The sequence below is a fragment of the Paramacrobiotus metropolitanus genome, unplaced genomic scaffold, assembly GCF_019649055.1.
Source record: "Paramacrobiotus metropolitanus isolate TYO unplaced genomic scaffold, Prichtersi_v1.0 Parri_scaffold0000057, whole genome shotgun sequence".
Lineage (NCBI taxonomy): Eukaryota > Metazoa > Tardigrada > Eutardigrada > Parachela > Macrobiotidae > Paramacrobiotus > Paramacrobiotus metropolitanus.
Window position 1 is genome coordinate 540,695 of NW_026570277.1, and position 18,987 is coordinate 559,681.

Here is an 18,987-nt window from a genome sequence, read left to right on the forward strand (position 1 = left end):
TACATATACGGGCTTCTATGATTCTGCGCCTGGATACATCATATTGTACAGCTGCTTAGTACTCGTAGTACGGTCGCTCGGAATTACGGATCCTGGCTTTATGTGCTGTTGTGGCATTGCAGTTCACACCCTTTATCGATTAATTCGATTGCTTTTTTCTCTTGTACACGATGATAAACTACACAGGAATGACCGTACAGTAACATCCGCTATCGGCTTCATTATATGGACAAAAAATAACCATTGCCAAATACGTTTTTAATTATGATATGTAGTAAACATAGAATTTCTTTTATTGAGCAAAAGCCGTTCACATAGCTAATTTAATAGGCCGTACGCATAATGCTACGTAAACGATTCAAATTTATACACGTTAAAAACAACCAAAAATTGTTAGCGCCGTCTGACATTTTGGTACGCACATCCACTGTGCGTCCCCAAACATTCAATTAGTAGTGTACGTGCTACATACCGTTAGTACATAGTACTCATGATAGTAGTGATACTGATACAAGTACTGTACATACCTGCAGTTTATCACATTCTCACTCTCCAAACCGGCGTTTACAACTCAACCGGAAGTTACACAGTTCTGAACTATTATGTATACTCGTGCCTTTTCGTAAAGTCATTGTGACAATTTGTTGCGCCGGAAGTTGTAGGCAACATCAGACAATCTTGCAATCATACTAAGAAAACTGCATCACGTACTGAATTTATCGAATAATTTCTTGGCAAGTCATAGATGATTTTCAGATTTCTAATGCATTTTTCCCAAATAAGTCTAACACACATCGTGGCGTTTATTCATCTGCAGAATTCTCATAACAGTGTGGCAAGAACGTAGCATAAAAAAGAACAAAAAGGCGCGATTATTCCTTACCGTATAAACTTCAATAAAAGCAAGCGGCATTATTGTTTTCAGCGAGATCAAAAAGTTCTGTGAAAGCGAAATAATGGACAAGGGACGGAAAACCTGTCTTCCCCAATGAAGGAACCAGCAAAAGCAAAGCGGTAACACAGTAAAACAGCATCAAAATAAAATAAAAAAAATAAAATACAAACTAATTCCACTGCAAAACAACAATCTCCAGTAGAAGGGCCATCATCCCGATTTCGCACTGCCACCATCAGTACCACTCTTCCCGCTCTCATCCCCTTCGTTGCGCAACAGATTCCACAAGAACACCACAAACAACAAATACAACCACAACGTGTACATCGTCAGCATCACCAACAACCCCGGGAACTGCAGCCATTCCGGGAGAAACAGCTCCGCCAGGGAAACGGCAGGAACCGCCAGAACGCCAGCTGCCCAATGATGATGGGCAGATCGTCGTTCAGCATGTACCACAACGGGCACAGGCAGCGGGGTTCCGCCAGGGCGGTCCACATCCGACACTGCCAGCAGGGGTCCTCGGGGGTGGCGTTGGAGAAGGGCAGGGCCAGGGCGCAACACCGCTGCGCTGTTGGGGAAACGGGGACGCCGTGGGGAACGGGAGGGGAGAGGGGTTCGTGGGGTTTAATTGGCAGAGACTGCGGTCTTCCCATTTCTCCCGGCTGCGACTGGCCAGCCGTTTCTCTTTGGCCAGTTGGCGCAGTTGTTTCTCTTCGGTTTTGTCGTGGTGTCGGCTTTTGGTTGGTTTGTCTTTTATGTTATTGTGGCGGGAATGTTTGTCGTCGGAGTTGGCACTGTCGGCGACTCCTTTCTTCTTGGCTAGCTTTGCGCTACAAACAGTAAACATAAAAAATAAGAAACAGAAAACAAATTTCGGACAGTTTCTCTGTCATTGTCCGTCATTCTGAAGCTGAATGATTTTGTATACAATGGCGTGAAAACCGTTCAATCACGCAACTTCCGGTGGCCGTATATCACGGCAAGAAAACCACAAAGTTTAAACGTGTTGCCCTGCACGGAAAGTCAGGTTACTATCCGATCTTCTCGAACTTTGCTGTAAAAGGAGCAGTTTTATGGAGTTTTTCTCAGATTGGAAAGTAAATTTTAAAAAAAATTGTAACACATTTACAAAAAATTTCAATTTCAAAAATTTTTTTACTGTATTCATTATGGAGTGCGCGCTAATGATATACAGATTTCTACGTTGTCGAAAAGCGAAAGTAAGGCACAAAGTAGGCTAATTCGATAGAAGAAATGCCAAACATTGACAATGAAGCTGATTATAATAGTATGGCTAGAAACCGGTAACGATGATTTAGAAGAATGGTTGCTTACCGTTTGGGATACTTCCCGTCTGAGGAGTCCATGCAGGCGGTCATGCAGGCCAGAAGGATACAGCCACCCAGTAGAAAGCACATCACGATATGCGGCAGAACAGTCACGAGCCGCAGGCCCGTACCCCACGCGGAATACACCGGACCCAGCATCTGTCCGAAGCCGGCACTTCCCCATGTGAAACTCAGCACACCGAGGTCTTCCTCATCTACTTCAGCAGCTAGGTCCTTGTCGTTCCAGTACGATAACATGGCACTGGGATAATCCAAACCCTGTGCAAAATCAACGAATTACATTATATACTTCGCAGTTTTTCGCATTCCCGACATTTTCACAATATATTTCGAATTTTGACAAGAATAATATTATCACGTACCGGACACCACAGACACGGTATTCTCCGCGTTTTTCCACACGGCAAAAACTTTTCAAAAATTGATTACGTGATAATTATTGTTCTTATACAAGCTTGTACACGAGATTAATCAAACATTAGTTTAATGCGGAGCAATGCAAAGAATACCATGTTTCTGGTGACCGATATGCGAATCGATATGGCGAAAGTGTCCGGAAGACGAAAAACGTCGAAGTACAATCAAGGTTTCATTGCAGTCTTGTAAAGTTTCCGCCAGTCAATGTCGGATGCGTTGGAAAACATTTTCATTAGGAAAGTCCTTACCTTAGCGAGATTTTTTGTCCGCCAAAACAATTCGGACATCCCGGTGCAGTTGGCAATTTTCTCCGGAGTAGTGGACGCCGCCAATAAGGAGGACACACTGCGGTGAACCGCCCAGCAGCCGTTCAGCAGAATAATCGCGCGCATCGTGAAGATGAGACGCGGTGTGCGCTCAGCGGTTAACGGCTCCACCGGCGGCGCGTCCAGTAATTTGTTGAGGGAACCCAGGTCGCTCTGCGGTAGGATGCCACCGAAAAGGTTCTTCAAGAACGTAGCCACCCACTGCGTCGGGGAGGTTCTGCCGGTCGTCGTGCTAAAAATAAAAATCAAGCATATCGTGCTAAAAATAAAAATCAAGCATAACAAATTAAAGTCTTTACCACTGACACGACTAAGGGTACAAATTCAATTTCTGTTTAATATATTTTTAAAAAAATTTAAATCGAATTATCAATTTTTTAATTTCCTCTACTCTTTGAAAATTATACACTTCGCGTTCTGATTGCGTGCGCGCAATCGTGAATTGTACACTATAGTACTTGAATTTTTTTAAGCAATGGGCATTTCAACGCGCGGTTATTTGAAGTATTGTATGACGTTAGTGGACGTCAGCAGCGCTCGTAATTTTCGTTTCAAAGATTTTTTAATACATATGATTACGGATTTAATTTTAACGTAATATTTTTCACTGTACGTACTTTATCCTGAAATAAAATAACGCCTGATCGATTTTGGTAACGTTACGGTTAAAGTATTTCACGCGTTGCACTGGGATCGAATTTTTCCGTTTTAATTTGTTGAATTATTTCTTACGACACGGCAAAAAAATAAAATAAAATAGGAAAATAAAATATGTAGGATACAGAATGACGTAGGAAAAAAATACGAACAAGATACTAAATAACTACTGATTAAAATACTGAATAAAATGACGTAGGAATAAACTTATCAACTACATAAATAATAATTATACGTAATATTTATTAAAAGAACTGCACTTCATGAAATACGTCGAATCGGAAGCGCTTTATTTTCACCGATAATTCGTAAAACAAGCATACGTACGTGGAACTGAACAGCCGGCTGAAATACGTCTCCTGCATCCACCAGCCCCATATCCGTCCGGTACAGTGCACCGCCAACAACGACACCACCCCCACGCCCACAGGGAACACCGCTTCCACGTCGAATAACCCCACCAACACCCATACGAATATCCCGGTGACGGCCAACAGCGGCAGGGAGCACAGCACCAGGATGCAGCACACCCACACCAACCCGGGCAGGAACCAGATCCCGTACAGCACCAACCGGATCACACCCACCCACCGCACCGACCCGGTGAGGTCCTCGATGAACTCCAGGAGGGCGGTGAGTTGGCTGCAGATGTGGACGCCGTGGCGCCAGCGGAACTGGCGCCAGTGGAAGTTGTAGAAGAGCGAGAAGACGATGGAGACAGCCAGTAGGGCGGTGGTGCTGTATAATAAAAGGGTGCCGTAGTAGCCGACGGCCGGGGCGGTGGCGGACGGCCGTGTGGAGCCATATGTGGGATCCGCGAGGAATTTCTTCCAGGCGTAGGCCGTTCGGTCCCATATGCACTCGTTGATACCCTACGAAAAATTCACTTATTAACTGAGAGATTTCAGTAGCCATCAAAATAGTAACTAAAGGTGCCAGCTCTGACACACTATGTCATAGTTAAAATTTAAATTGACAAAGCAATCAAACAGTATCCATCACGACCGTTGCATTGCTTTTAATGACAGCCCAAACTTAACACACTTCTTCAGTCTGTTAGCAAATTATTTTTCGGATTTCTGGAGAATAGTAAAGGTTTCCACCATGCACTAACGGATAAAAAAGGTTTTGATTTGAACATTCTTTAACAGAAATAAATTACCCCTGGGAGCGTACCACGTCCCATTAAAATAAATTACCGCGTTACATTTGTTTTTACAAAACAAGACTGTAATTACTTTAATAGTCATATTTTTTTTTAATTTTTTCGGAACGCAGGCAATGTAGATGGCGCGGCCGTTGAGCAAATCATGAGATTGAAACACAAAATTTATTGTACATTACCAAATAACTTAAATTTACTGTACTGTAAATTAAAATTTACTTTGAAATGTTTAAATTTACTTCACAAGCCAATAACAGTGTATTGTAGTCACTGTAATGAAACAAACTGCTTGCGTTAAATTCCGCAAATGCGGTGGCTACATTCTGTACGGCATTTCTCCACCACCTAAACAAAATTTTATTTTAAATTTGTTTGACTGAAGTACGTCCGGATGAGCAAACTCAAAGGCGCGGCGAGCGAAGTCAAATGTTTATCATTAACAACGAGTTACGACATACAGTATAAATACGCACTCATATTTCAAAGTCACGCGATGTCTTTCATCAGGGAGAGCCTGTCTAAATTCACAATAAAAAACACTGCTGCTGAAGAGCTTAAGAACATTTTTAGGCTTTATAAACTTCGATGCTACATATAACTGATATAAGCATCAAGAAAATTGAATTTAGAGGGAACATTTAGAGAACTACATTACAAGCAATTTAGGAAACAGAAATGAATTCAGAACCAAAGCTATAAGGGACAGACAGCGCTGATCCAACGGATTAGAACCACTAGAAAAAATTATTTCACTTACAAATCCGAAACGTTGCAGGAACGTGTCGAGCTCCGTAACAGCATTGGGATGCACCCGACTACTCTGCCATTCGACAAAGAATCGCTGGCCCAGTTTAATGGAGATCTGACTGGCGAACCACAGCACGATTAGCGCCTCGAAAATGATCTCCTGATAGACCCAACACCCCCCTTTATCCAGATAGGAACGCAGCGAGCGCATCGTTTCTCCCCCTCTACACAATCACATTCCAAAATACCACATAATTATCACAAATTTCCTGCGGTAATTGCGTGGGGAACAGTAAAGAACTGGGCAAAACAACGTCTTTACTCTGGCCGCACAAATAGTCCTTCAACTGACTAATGCTGTTCGTCAACTGGTGTGCACTGTGCAGTTAGATAGGTAAGGTGCGCCCGCGGGGGTTTATGCGCCGCACTGCTGCGCGGCCGGCATGATACATCCGCGTACAATTATTGTGGAGTGGCATTAATTTTTGGCTGCAAGCGTTAGCATCTGATTAGATTTTCCTGTTGCATACTCGCACCGCACCACGGTATTTTTAATAGCCGGAATTTAACACGAGAGAATGTACCGTACGCACGCATTCTAATCAGCTGACACATAGCTCCTGATCGACAACACGGAGCATACAGCCGTTACGCTGCATGCTTCCGGCTGCCGCATATTACAGCGTGTACATGTATTATTGAACTGTACTGTTTTAAATGCTGACGTTGCGAGTTTGCGTGTTCACTAAAAGTCTCTCCCCTTCGAGTAGAAGTATAAGACTTAGGTTAGTAGTAGCTGCAAGTTTGCAACGCCCAGCATTATTTGTAGCTTATTAGGCCTTATTCTCTGGCCAGAGTATGCTCCGTACAGTACACACCCCTATAGTACGAGTTATGTATACTGCGAATGACGGGGAATTATTTCCATGACTTCCAAGGATTATCGGGATAGTAGTCGTTATACTTTCGTATACATATAAATATAGGGAAGTAAATTGCATTACGGTCGCGCCGTCTCGAATTCGGAAAGTGCGAATTAACTAATCCTGGTTTCACCAAATTATTATCACGTTAAAGAGACGCCAAATTATCCGATCTCTTCGAAAACGTCCCCATTTCCCCACAACCGCCGCGATTAAATATTTATGCAACCATGGAAAATTATTTCTTGCTGTTTAAGATTCAAAAATCAATAAGAAAAAGCCAAGAGATATTGGAAGCGCTTGAGAAAGAATGCTTTGTTAAATGGTTGCGATCTATTTGGGACCGTATACTAGGCTATTTCCATTTTTAACAGACCATACAGTTTTGTGATTATGCTTACATTATTATTATTATGACCATGGGTACATATTTGAGATAAAGAATTTGTTTCCATAGAATTTTTTGACTGAGTCATTAAAAGGCAACTTATAATCAGACGGCAAAAAAATAAAGAGGCCGGCAGCACAACACGTCGGATCAAACTGATAGGTCGAATAGCAATGATATCCCAGTTGAGCGGAAATTCTAATTGTCCATCTAAGAGTGAGTCTTGTAATTCACGATGGCGATCGCGATTCCTAACCGTGCGATATCGTAATGGTAGGTGAATTTACGGACTCGTAAGTCACAAAACTGACAAATGCCATGCTGTAGCAAATGACACACCGTGCGATCGCTTTCGCAACTGCGATCACACACCTGCTAGTGTCCAGAAATCAAAAGTGTAATGCAAATGTACCGGAACCGGAAACAGCACTACTTCGACATTTGTCGAAGTGTGTAACTGGCTTTTCGCAATGTACGAATGTAGTATTCCTCTGTATTATGTTCATGGAAACGTTTTAAATTTAAAAAAAATTTTCTGGCAGTCAACATCAGTTAGTAAGTCTGCAGCTGCTTCGAAATGCTGCTGCAATTTAAAATAAGGTTACTTCTCACCTACTAGACAGAACAAAAAGGGGATTGATTATTGTACCCATTGATTACCGGGAAGTTTTACAAATTACTAAAGGAATAAAACAACGTCTGTTTGATTTTAGGTTTTTGAATTTGCTACGCTAAAACAGCTGGAAACCCTAAATAGCACGTGTTCTACGTAGCTATCTAGCAACGTAAGAATAGCATGTGCCATGACGCATGCTGTAAAATCAAACAAATTAAATAAACTCTAACATCAGCAGCATTTTTTTAAGGTTTCCTCATACTCCCGGCCACGGCAAGATATGCTGGATTTCCCCCATGAAACTGTTTGTGATGCGTATTCTTGTATTATGCATACATGGTGTTGCAGAGCAATCCCCCGATCTGGTTATGCAGCTATCCCTTACGTTTAAGTTCTAATGGGGAACGAGTATAGAACAAAACAGATAAAAATAACTGTGAATTTGCAATTCTTTTAAAACTTTAAAATTTGTAATGAAATGGTCAGAGGCAACCATGTACTTTGTAATTCTCTTTACAACCCTAGGATTGTATGCGCAGGCCTGCGCATATATACCTACGTAAAAGTAAGAACAATTTCCGCTTATATCTGTTTGCGTCACACTTGACCTTTACGACATCGGCAAATCACTGTTTTCGAGCTGTGTTCCATTGCAAACAGCATTGTTTTTGATGTGGCACAACATGCAAAAACCGCAGTTCGTGCCAGTTTAATTCCCCGGAGACTTACCGCGCTTGCTTAAGATTCTCCGGTTCTATTGAGTATTGGTAACTGTGTAGTGTACATATTTGAAGGAATTGTGGTGCTGGCGGTATTTCCTCTAGACTCAGCAAAACTGACGGTCCCGCCCAAAAGCTTTTCTAGATTTGGGTCGAGCCGTTGGGATTTTATCAAAGTTATGCATTTCTCACTGTTCAGTAATTAAATAAATTACGGTAATGGCACTATTTCCTCGTCCAAAAATTACCAACTGTCTGTGTTACATATTATTGCACATTACGGATGCAGTTTACGGCAGTGTTAATTTATTGTAAACCTATCATCGCGATAGAACCAAGAAGTTATCGCTGAAGTTTAAATGCCGCTAAAGCATTATATTATTCGCATGCAACACACGAATTATACCAATAATCGTAATAACATTTTTTATGGTTGGTTCAGCATGTGCCACAGGCTACGCGGAATCTAGGTATGTGTGTACCGACTACCGAGTCAGCAAAATTGGGGAATCACAAAAATTACTGTAGTGTTCTCGTGGTCAGAGAACCGGAAAATAAAAGGAGTCAAGATCGCCACGAAGAGCATAATTGTGTCTGTGGACATTCAAACGATTACTCGTATACGAACGGACGTTTCAGATATTCATATTGGCTTTTGATTAGAACTGCGGGAACCTCCAAAGCATTCAAGCAATCAAAAACATATCATTAGCAGAAGCAGTATACTACAGAAAAGCAACCTGCGGAGAATAGCCACTATTATATATCGAACAGAAATCTGATATATGTATACTTCTATCCAATAAAATCATAGATGCGCAAAAATTCAGATATTAAACCGTCAAACAGAAGTAACGTTAAGAATTGCGGAGTCATTATTCGCATGCGCTTTTTCTTCAAGTTTCAAAGCATCCAACATGTCGAAGAACGCCTTTCTCTTATCCCATACGGCTTCCTCGTGACGTTGCTTGTCACGGCGACTGTCCAGAAAGCGCCACTGCACCCACACCCACAGCACGCTCCACAGCAGCAGAATACCGGGCACTTGCAGGCGTTCTGCTAAGACCAACGCCGCAACGGGAAACGGTAGCTGCGACCAGGCGAGACATTCCTTAGCGTAAACAAAGATACCACCCATCGTGTCGGCAGCGGTTTCGCATGTACAGTGCAGCGGCATACGCTAGCCACCGCAGAGCGAACAATCCCAACGGACTCCTCGCAAGCCATATACATCGGGCACATTCTCATCGGTGTGACCGGTGTTAACTTTGCTCCATTCAGCACACAGTTTACACTCGTCAGGAGGTGTGGCTGTGGTCGACAGGGTCGTTGTACCCGCATCCACCGTTTCCTTGACATCATCTTGTAACGCTTCCGGATCGTCCCTGCAAAAAATGAAAAAATAATTGTTTATGCTAACAGATAATAACTAAAATTCTGGATCTATAGATTTGCAACTTTGTCAAAGAAATTTTTCCGGCAAAAGTGATTTGATGAAAACTGTCAAAGGAAAAACACATCGTCGCGAGTAGTCGCTCCGGGAAAAGCTGCAGAAGAATAGCGACTTGCACTTTTAGAAGCCGAGTTTTTCTGCACTCACTCTTCGTCGTCCAACCGACCAGTTAGTAGCCAATATAATTCCAAGCACTTCCAGTACAAATCAACCATACGACGACGCAGAATAGGCCCGACCGTATTGACAAATCCGATTAAAATTGGGGAGAGCACAACTGCGGTTAAAAGAGCACCGCTCCAGGCCAGGAACGCATATCCAAGGATCCAGGAATACGGAGAGAGCCGCCCCCGAAAATGGTCGTATCCGTACAAATTACGGTAATCCAGCGCTGCCCAGTAAGAAAGCATTGCCGGTGTGCGTCCAAGACCCTGGAAAACTTCTCGGTTGGACATTCAACTAAACGATCGCCGAAAGGCGCGATTCAAGTATTACGTAACGGAATTTTAGACCCTTTTCTACCACCCTACCGTTCGATATAACGCTGGCATAACAAATTTTTTCACCACCCTACCGCTTACGTAATGGCCGGTCTGACCCCCCCCCCCCCTACCAATAAAAAAATTTATTTTTCAAGTTTTCCATTTATATAGCGTACACGGTGGTTAACGATGGTTAAAGTCGACCGTGCGACAGGCCCACAGATAGCATAGCAGCACAATAATACTTTTTGCAGAAAACACGCTGATACCCACAGAACGCTGAAAAACTGAACACAATCTAGAAAGAAGTAAGAACCAAACACAATTTTTTTATTTTCTTGGATAAATCCGATTCCTATTTCTTTCTGTGTTAAACGTAACAGTGTTTAGATGTCACGTAACAGAAGCGGTTGACCCCCCCACCCCATGTAACAAATGCATAACGGATCGCATAACTACCCCCCTACCGGGTCAGTGTTACGTAATACTTGAATCGCGCCAAAGTATATATACGAATACTCTTGATTCTTATCTGGTGCTGCCACTTGATGGTGCTGCCACTTGATGGTGCTGCCACTTGATGGTGCTGCCACTAATCGGACGCTGGAAAAAAATTTAATGCAAGTACGGTTCAAATTGATTTCAAATGCAAGTGCGCAGATACCGGTATAACTGATACACACACATAGATAGTATTATACGAGTATTATATATATATAGTACATATATATAGTATTATACATATATATAGTATTACATAACTGTTGCAAAATGTTTGGAACGCTTGAAGTTAGAGGTACCAACGAGAAAAAAAAGCTTGTTTCAATAAATTTGTGCATGTACAATGTACAATGTACGTACGGATACGTATGCACAAATACATACTGGTATTCTGGTATTGCAGTTTCGTCACCATAACCAAACAAAAGTTTCAGGCTTTTGTAGAAAATTTGATTTGGTATGATAAATGTTGCGCTTAATGTGAATAAAATATGTTCATGGCAACAGATAACAGAACCTCTGGACCAGTTGCGGCGGTTGGCTAATAAATACGCATGCTAAAATGACCAAAATAGTGTGAGAAGTTCAGTCGAAATGTCTGTACGTAGCGATCCATAAATAAAAGTTTCTCACACACAGAAATCGGGGGGCTGAAAATTTAAAGAGATCTTTGCGTTAACAACTTTGTAATAATTTGTACCATAGCTTTTGGGCAATCCACTGCAGATACATGTGGTTCATCCACAATCCCCATATCCTTCCCGTACAGTGTACAGCCAATAACGGCAACAGAACAACACAACAAGGCAGCACGGACTTTGCACCGTAGTCGTTGATTGTGACCGCCGCGATGCTCCCTGCCAGAATAACCAACGGCAGCATGCCGATAATCAGCCATAACAAGAGCAAGGCCATTAGCCCCATCACGGATACAACGTACACCAAAATCATCGGCACACCGCACAGAAAACACTCAGATCGTGGGTCACAATAATTGGTGATGTCGCGAAAATAGGGAGTGATCTGGCGGCAGTAGCGCAGATGCTGCGGCCATGGCAGGAGATCCCAGTGCCGATTAAAAAATAGCGAGCACAGGACGGACACTGCTAAGATGACGGCAGATGATACGATGAGGAACGTTCCGAGATATCCAAAAGTCGCGGGTAAATGGGTCGCCGTGATAGAACGCGAAGTATTGTTGTGCTGAAAGGCCTCGGGTCTGTTGATCCAAGGAGATGCCACGTGATCCCATACACAACCATCGATGTTCTAACATAACAAGTAAGTTTCTCTTTAATTAAAGAAGTAAAGTGTTTTTCGGTTAAACCTGTAGACAATTTGACTAGTTCTCGATCGCAGTCAGTCAGATACGATGGCTCAGTTCCGCAAAGCAGTGCACTTATACTTTTGTTTTCTGCGTAGCAGCTGTAACGATAACAAAAAATTTTTATAATGACTTATGGAAGACACTGGATTATTGTATGGTACTGTTTTAATTGCCAGATAATCGCTTTCAGAAACACGTTGTCTTTGACAAAATTTCTTTTGATTCAGGTTCCAGAAAAATGTAGGAAATATGGCAATATTAAACAGATGTAATTTCAAATGTTTCCTGACGTTTGAGCCGTTTATACGAGCATGACCATACTTGAGCCGGTTTCTGAATGTACAGTACTGCAAATTCGCATAATAATGTACGTTATGCCTGCAATAGTTATTTTCACAGATAGTATACTACATACATAATAAGATCATAGAATATTCTTACAAGTCCCAGTGCCCTGAGGAAAGCTTCCAGGCCCAAAAAGCTCCATGCACTACGGTCCACACGATCGTTCTGCCATTCCGGCAGAAAGCGGTAGCCCAGTTTGACGGCTACCTGACTGGTCAACCACAACACAACCATGGCTTCCGCCATGATTTCCTGGTATGCCCATGCTGACTTTTTATCCAGACGATTCCGGACGGCCGTTCGCACTGTGTCCATCATGTGCACATGAGGTTTCCCTTCCCCGAGAAAATGACTAGACGTCAACCGTGCAAATACAGTGTACTCCGAGGTAAACGGTTGAGATGTGACACAAATGCTGTTCCTATTGACAGCCAAAACACGGTCCCTCGTCAGAAAAACCATATACTTTAATGGTAACTTTTGAATTAGACTTAGATATTACAGATGATCTCCTTGTTTTATAATACTTACGAATATGAAACATTTAGATATGGATATAGAACATCATTTTGTATTTATTTCGACATATACCACATAACTGGTACTACATAAAAAAACCAACATCCGAGACATACTTTCTCACGAAAATACCAACATAATTAGATAAAAAAATCGATTTTGGTTAATGCGCCAGAACCATAAACGGAGCACTAAAAGAGCGCTAGAAATTACAAAAAAGGCAACAAAGATGCATAACAAGATAAAATGCATAACAAGATAAAATGCATATCAAGATAATTATCGCCACAGGGGCAAGTATAGCCATGGATGTCGACATCCAAATGCATCAGTCCAGGTCCGCGGCGTATCCTGACTGATCAGGCTTGGAGTGGTTCCGGCGATAATAGTACAGCTGGCTGAAAGCCTGCAGCAATTCAATCTCTTTAATTGGCATTGCACTTTGCCAGGATCCCTGGATGGTACTGATTGATGTACCCTGTAAAAAAGTGTAGCAAATAATTCCTAATGATATAAAAAAAATGTTTTTGGACACTTACCCAAAACATCTCTCAGCAAGTCGTTGCCAAAGGCACCTTCAACCCAAAGCGGTCTCCAGTAAACAAGCGCAGGGCATTGTCTTCGGATCCAAAACAGTAACGCAAGGTTCACAGCATCCATCATCAGTACGCGAGCTGGTGTAAGGTTGACCTTAAAATTCTGGAACCGCGCGGCAGGCAGGTAATGACCAGATCCAGGGAACAGCTCCACCACATCTGCCGAACGTGTGCGCCACTGTCGGCGCAACTGTTAAGTAGGGCGGTCTGCTCCTCAGTCCGCTCTAAAATAATAAAAATGTTGATGTCGACATCAAAATTAATTTAATATGAAAAATACGTTCGGAATACTTTTTTGTCGCTTTTCCTTCCGAGCAACCGGTGAAAACGGCTTTCGTTTGCTACCCACAAAATCTACAAATACGAAAACTTAAAACATCGCTGACTTGAGAAAATCAGTTTCATTAAAAAGATTAATTACCTTCCTCTCCCTGCGCGAACGTCGGCGTGCGCATGCGAGCTGTAGCACCTGCATTCCCGGTGTGATCCCGTTTCTTGCCAGATGGAAGATTTTGCTCATACGTAGAGTAAAATTCGCGTTTTTCTGCAGAAATGTGTAAATTACAATTTTTTTCCGTTTCTTTAACACGACACAGAAGCACAAAATGATTACCGTTATTTCGCTTGTTCGCGTAAGGGCGCAAAGACACCATTTTATTTCGGGTCGACCCGAATCCTGAAAATGAACAAATGCGCGTATCCGTATCCAGTTAAACTGATTACCAACCAAACTGATTAGCAAAGTGCTTACCAAACAAATCCGCCGCAGTCGGTTTGCTTTGCACGGAATCTGTAAAAATTGTAACGATAATTGGAGTTTCGGTATTTGCCTCGTTTACCGCTTATGTAGTGTTATCGTTTTAAAGTTAAAAAGGCAAACAAATGCTAGGATTTCAGGAAACAGTATCTTACGTCCATGATCCGAGATCTTGTGCTTGCGCTGTTCACTGATTTCGTGCGTCCGCTCAGTGGATTTACGGCCGACCATGGTTTCATCTGCGCATACAAATTTATAACAAATTACCTAATTTAAAATTTGTCGGTCAACCGACACAAAAAAGGGACGCAAAGCATTGTCAAGCAAAATCATAATAGTCAATTACGTTAATTCTTACAATCGTAAGTACGTACGTTAATTGTTACGTAAAATTGATGGACAATACTAATAGAGTGCGGTTTCTGTCAAAAAGTTTAGGCATATTACTTGATCTCACCTTCTGAGTCTTTACTGTATCGCACATTCCGCATGCCCAAATTGAGATCTGTAAAAACTATGTTATGTAGAACACTAAAAGCTCGATTTATTATGAGAGTTTACCTTCTTCAACTGACTTCCGGTCAGGGTGTTTCTCGCCTAAACACACACCAATAATTTATCATACTGAAGGTCGACCTTCACAAAATGCAGTCTGCCAAAAGCTTACGCAGTGGCTTTATTTCCTATACCAAAAACTAACATACATTCGTGTATTTTGTATTATTTGCGTACCGTTTTTTGTTTCGCCGTCTACCGTCGATAATACGCGTTGCGGCTTGCTGACCTCACCTAAATCAGGATAAATGCAGACTGCGATTATGGAACAATATCGTGTTCAAAAACGTGCCTTCATCAGAGCTCGTATCTGGGAATTGCCAAATATTTATCTTGCTTTTCACACCACGGAAGTCTGCAAAAAGTGATAACAACATTATAATTTTTCGACAACTGGTTGAAGGTCGACCTTCATTTAAGAAAGCAACCTGGAAATACTAATTCAATTTTAAAAATAAATAAATGGTTGAAATACTAAATATTAAAATATTTTATTAGATATTTAAAAAATCATTTCTTTGATTCACGCAAAAATCAGTTTTATGGTTGTTTTTTTATAATTTCGCTAAGAACATTAAAATAATCGATTCAGAAAACCCGAGCGGAACAGTACGGAGAACAATTTACCTTCCTCCTTGCGTTTGGACTGGTGCTGAGAATTTCGCCCCGTTTCCTTGCTCTCAGTTTCACCTATAATCACCATAAATGAAGGTCGACCTTCAGAATATTATTTAAAACAACGATAAAAATGTTCGGATACCGTCGACTGGTTTTCCAGTATACGGATCAAATTTCCAAACGGACTTCTGGTTTTTATCGGTCCCGCCAGAAACACAATCCTGTTCAGTACGCAAATTTCCGATTTCTTCGAAAAGCGCGTCAGCGGCAGCCCGTTTCGATGGGGTTAACGACTGTTTTTTCTGAATCAGAAAATTAATCCAAATTTTATAGCTGACATATTTATGGAAGTCGACTTCCAACATTCAAATACGTGTACCTTTCCGCTTCTTGGCTTCAGTGAATTAAAACGCGCCACAGCTTTTTCCTTGCTGGTGGTAACTAATACAACTTCGGCATCGAAAAACTGCTGTGCGTTCCCTTCACGCTTGTAATGGACGCTGATGAAATTGCCAGGCACTAGGAATTCTCCGTAGTCATACCCATCGCACAGTTCCCACTGTGCTTTTGTTGCCGACTTGCTCATTGGTAACACCATGGGAATCTTGTCGCTTTCAAACACAACGACCAAGAAATCTGAAACAAAGTGCACGACGACATGCAATACATGTGAGCCGCAAAATGTAACAATCTACTACAAACATATAAACCCAAAATATCAAAAATGCACTAATTTCCCCAGTTTTAAAGGTCCTGTTCTTTTTGCATGTCGACATGTACTTGCCGCACTTCGATAAATTAGGCGCTTTGGGTAACAAAACCGTAAAAACTAGTAATATTTCAAGCGCATTAACAGAAGCTAACGTTCCGGCTTTTAGGAGAAAGTGAAACGGTTACCGATCTTAACTGAACAGATGGAACCGGCACTACCTAAAAACGAAAAATTGTGTACCGTTTCGTTCAGCATGCCGGCGATGGATCTCATCTCTTTCCATCAAAGAAGGGTCTTCGCATTGCTCTTCCATGGACGTGCCCTTCCGCTCACGCAGCTTTCGCTCGCATGACATGGTGTTTCAGGCTGGAAAATCAAGATTTTCACCAGTATGAGCGTTCAAAAATTATACTGGCTGTCGACAGCCAATACGTTTGAAACAAAAAGGTTCCCAAATCGCAAAAGCCATCAGATTTTGAATAATACTGGAAACAAAAAAACTGACATTTAATTCTTTGTTTTTTGTCTAGCGAGATAACGCTCCGCAAGTGAGAGAAGTGGAAAAATCTTCATGTTTAATTTTAAATCATGAATACCAGCCAATAGCAGGAGGCAGAAAATTAGCTTGGCTCAGAATGCACCTATCGCAGAGCTTTGTTCAAATGGAGGGTACCAGTCCATTCCTGATCGGGTGCCTTTTTAATGGTAACCGTGTGGTGTGCGGCAAATTTGCATGTCGACATGCAAACTCGCCTCCACAAAATTTCTAAATTTAAAATTTAAATGTTCTTTTAAATTTATTATTGATTTGTTGTTTATCTGTAATTCAGTTTTTTTGCATTTATAATGTCTGCACCAAAACGAAGTAGTGGTCTTGATCGGCTTTTTGGGAATAAAGGCTTAAGCAGAACTTCTTATTATCGAAGAAAAGTTGCGAGTTTTCCTGGTCTGGATGCTCAACAGTTGCAGAGCCCACAGCGACCCATTGAGGTAAGCACATAATAAATAAAAATGATAAAAATTTCGGTAAACGATTTATGGTAATTGCTCAGCACTTAATACTTTTTTACCCTGCAGTAGTTTATTGTTTTTAACTAGGGCGCATCAGAGCATGATTGCATGTCGACATGCAGCACTGCTGTTCGCAATTTCAGCCACAACGATGTAGTTGGCTCTGATGCTGAAGATCTGATTGAAGCAGAACCAGATTTAACAGCGCTATACAACAGAGAAGGAGAAAGCAACTTTGAGAAGGTTTTATCGTTTTTACGTATATCTCGGAAACATCGGATGTCCCGCATCCAGCTGGATGCGATGCTGAAGTTTTTTGGTCAGATATCCGGACAGGAATTTCCCGACAATCTTTATAAGTTAGACAAGATCTTGCAACCACACCTGCTACCAGCCGAAAAGCATTTTTATTGTCCTGCTCATGGAAATTATATTGGAGAAGATTCTTCTTTGATCGAGCCATTGTCCTGTACAAGCGCTGATTGCGAGTCGACTCGCAAAACGAAAAAAGAGCTGGAGGATATCGGTGGCGTTTTCTACGTGTTCCCCATGTTGGAAAGCATAACAAGATATCTGAGCCTTCAGAAAAATAGAAGTGAAGTTTTCTCAAGGAAGCCGCAGGACACGCGCATGTTGGACGTTCAAGATGGAAAGCGATACAAAGAGCTACTTGTTGGGGCCGCCGATTTAACAATTACGTTTCATATGGATTCTGGAAACGTCTTCGGGATTGGCGGCAGTGAAAACGGCTGCGTGACAATTTTCGACTATCTGATTAATGAACTTCCGCCAAGAAAGCGGTACCGTCGGCCATTTTTGTATGCCATTGCAGTGGGAAAGATCCAGCCGAGTTCGCAGATTTTGCTTCAATTATTTACGACTGAGTGCAAGCGCCTTTGTGTGTCGACACACAATACTTTTAGAATTATCCCTGCATTGTTTATTGCTGATGCCGTTGCAAGGATGGATGCTATGCTCCACGTATCATTCTTAGCGGAGTACGGCTGCACTTACTGCCTGCATCCTGGTGAAATTGTAGCTGGGGTCCGTGTGTATCCTTGCGGTGTGGGTGGAGCATTTATACTGAAGACTAAATCAGTGTATTTGGAATCTTCGAAGGATGCAGTACGTGACGGACACCCTGTTACGGGCTGCAACGGACCTTCCCAAATACTGCGGTTAACGTCGATCGATCCCTCTATGTCATGTCCACCCGATGTACTTCACGCAATATGCCTGGGACAAATGAAGAAAATTCTACAGTACTGGACGAAAGATAGCATGAAGTCTTTGGCAGCATATGCTGCAATGTCAGACGAAAGGAAAAAAGTGTTAAACAATGCTCGCCTTGTGGAGGTCGACCTCCAAATTTCAAGAATTAAGTTTCCATCTGAATTTTCCCGCTCCATTCCACCTCTTTCAGCAAGCGGATACTACCACGGTACTGAATATCTCAATCTGCTGCTGTACGGCGCATTTTACGTCTTCGATGGCCAAGTGCCTCATGTCCTATACGAAAATTTAATGGATCTTGTAATGGCTGTGCACCTTTTGTTAACGGATCACCAACTGTATCACGGAAATTTGCAAGAACATTCCGAATTGGTGCGGAAACTTGTGGAGAAGTTTTCTGGGCAATTCGAAAAACTGTATGGAAAACGCAAAATGCTGTACAATACGCACCAGTTAAATCATTTTGCACAAGCGCTGTGTAACTGGGGTCCAGCCTACCAATGGTCAACTTTCTATGCCGAGGATTTCTTAGGCCAGCTGAACCGTTCGGTCCATGGAAGCACGGATGTTTGCTCACAAATTATTCGAAACTATCAGCACATCGAGTTGTTGCGACGATATGAAGATAACATTTCCAAAGCGGTGTTGAGCCATCATGGAGCAAAATATCACT

The 18,987-nt window shown here is 42.0% G+C and overlaps 1 protein-coding gene across 1 annotated transcript; it reads right to left on the reverse strand.

Annotated features, from left to right (window-relative positions):
* Positions 1-785: 785 nt before the first annotated feature.
* On the reverse strand, positions 786-6,080 carry LOC129592890 (uncharacterized). Its single transcript, XM_055489034.1, has 5 exons — positions 5,570-6,080; positions 3,975-4,519; positions 2,913-3,222; positions 2,234-2,505; positions 786-1,728 (listed from the first exon to the last, which is right to left on the reverse strand). The coding sequence occupies exons 1-5, from the start codon at positions 5,768-5,770 to the stop codon at positions 1,341-1,343; spliced, it is 1,716 nt and encodes a 571-aa protein (XP_055345009.1). The 5' UTR covers positions 5,771-6,080; the 3' UTR covers positions 786-1,340.
* Positions 6,081-18,987: the final 12,907 nt, after the last annotated feature.

Bases quoted from the DNA above. Each gene is read 5' to 3' on its own strand.
- LOC129592890 (XM_055489034.1), bottom strand. From the start codon at position 5,770: ATGCGCTCGCTGCGTTCCTATCTGGATAAAGGGGGGTGTTGGGTCTAT. The intron at 3,223-3,974 runs GTACGTATGCTT...TTTTATTTTTAG, and splicing joins AGCCGGCTGTTCAGTTCCAC to CACGACGACCGGCAGAACCT. The intron at 2,506-2,912 runs GTAAGGACTTTC...GATTTTGCACAG, and splicing joins GGACAAAAAATCTCGCTAAG to GGTTTGGATTATCCCAGTGC.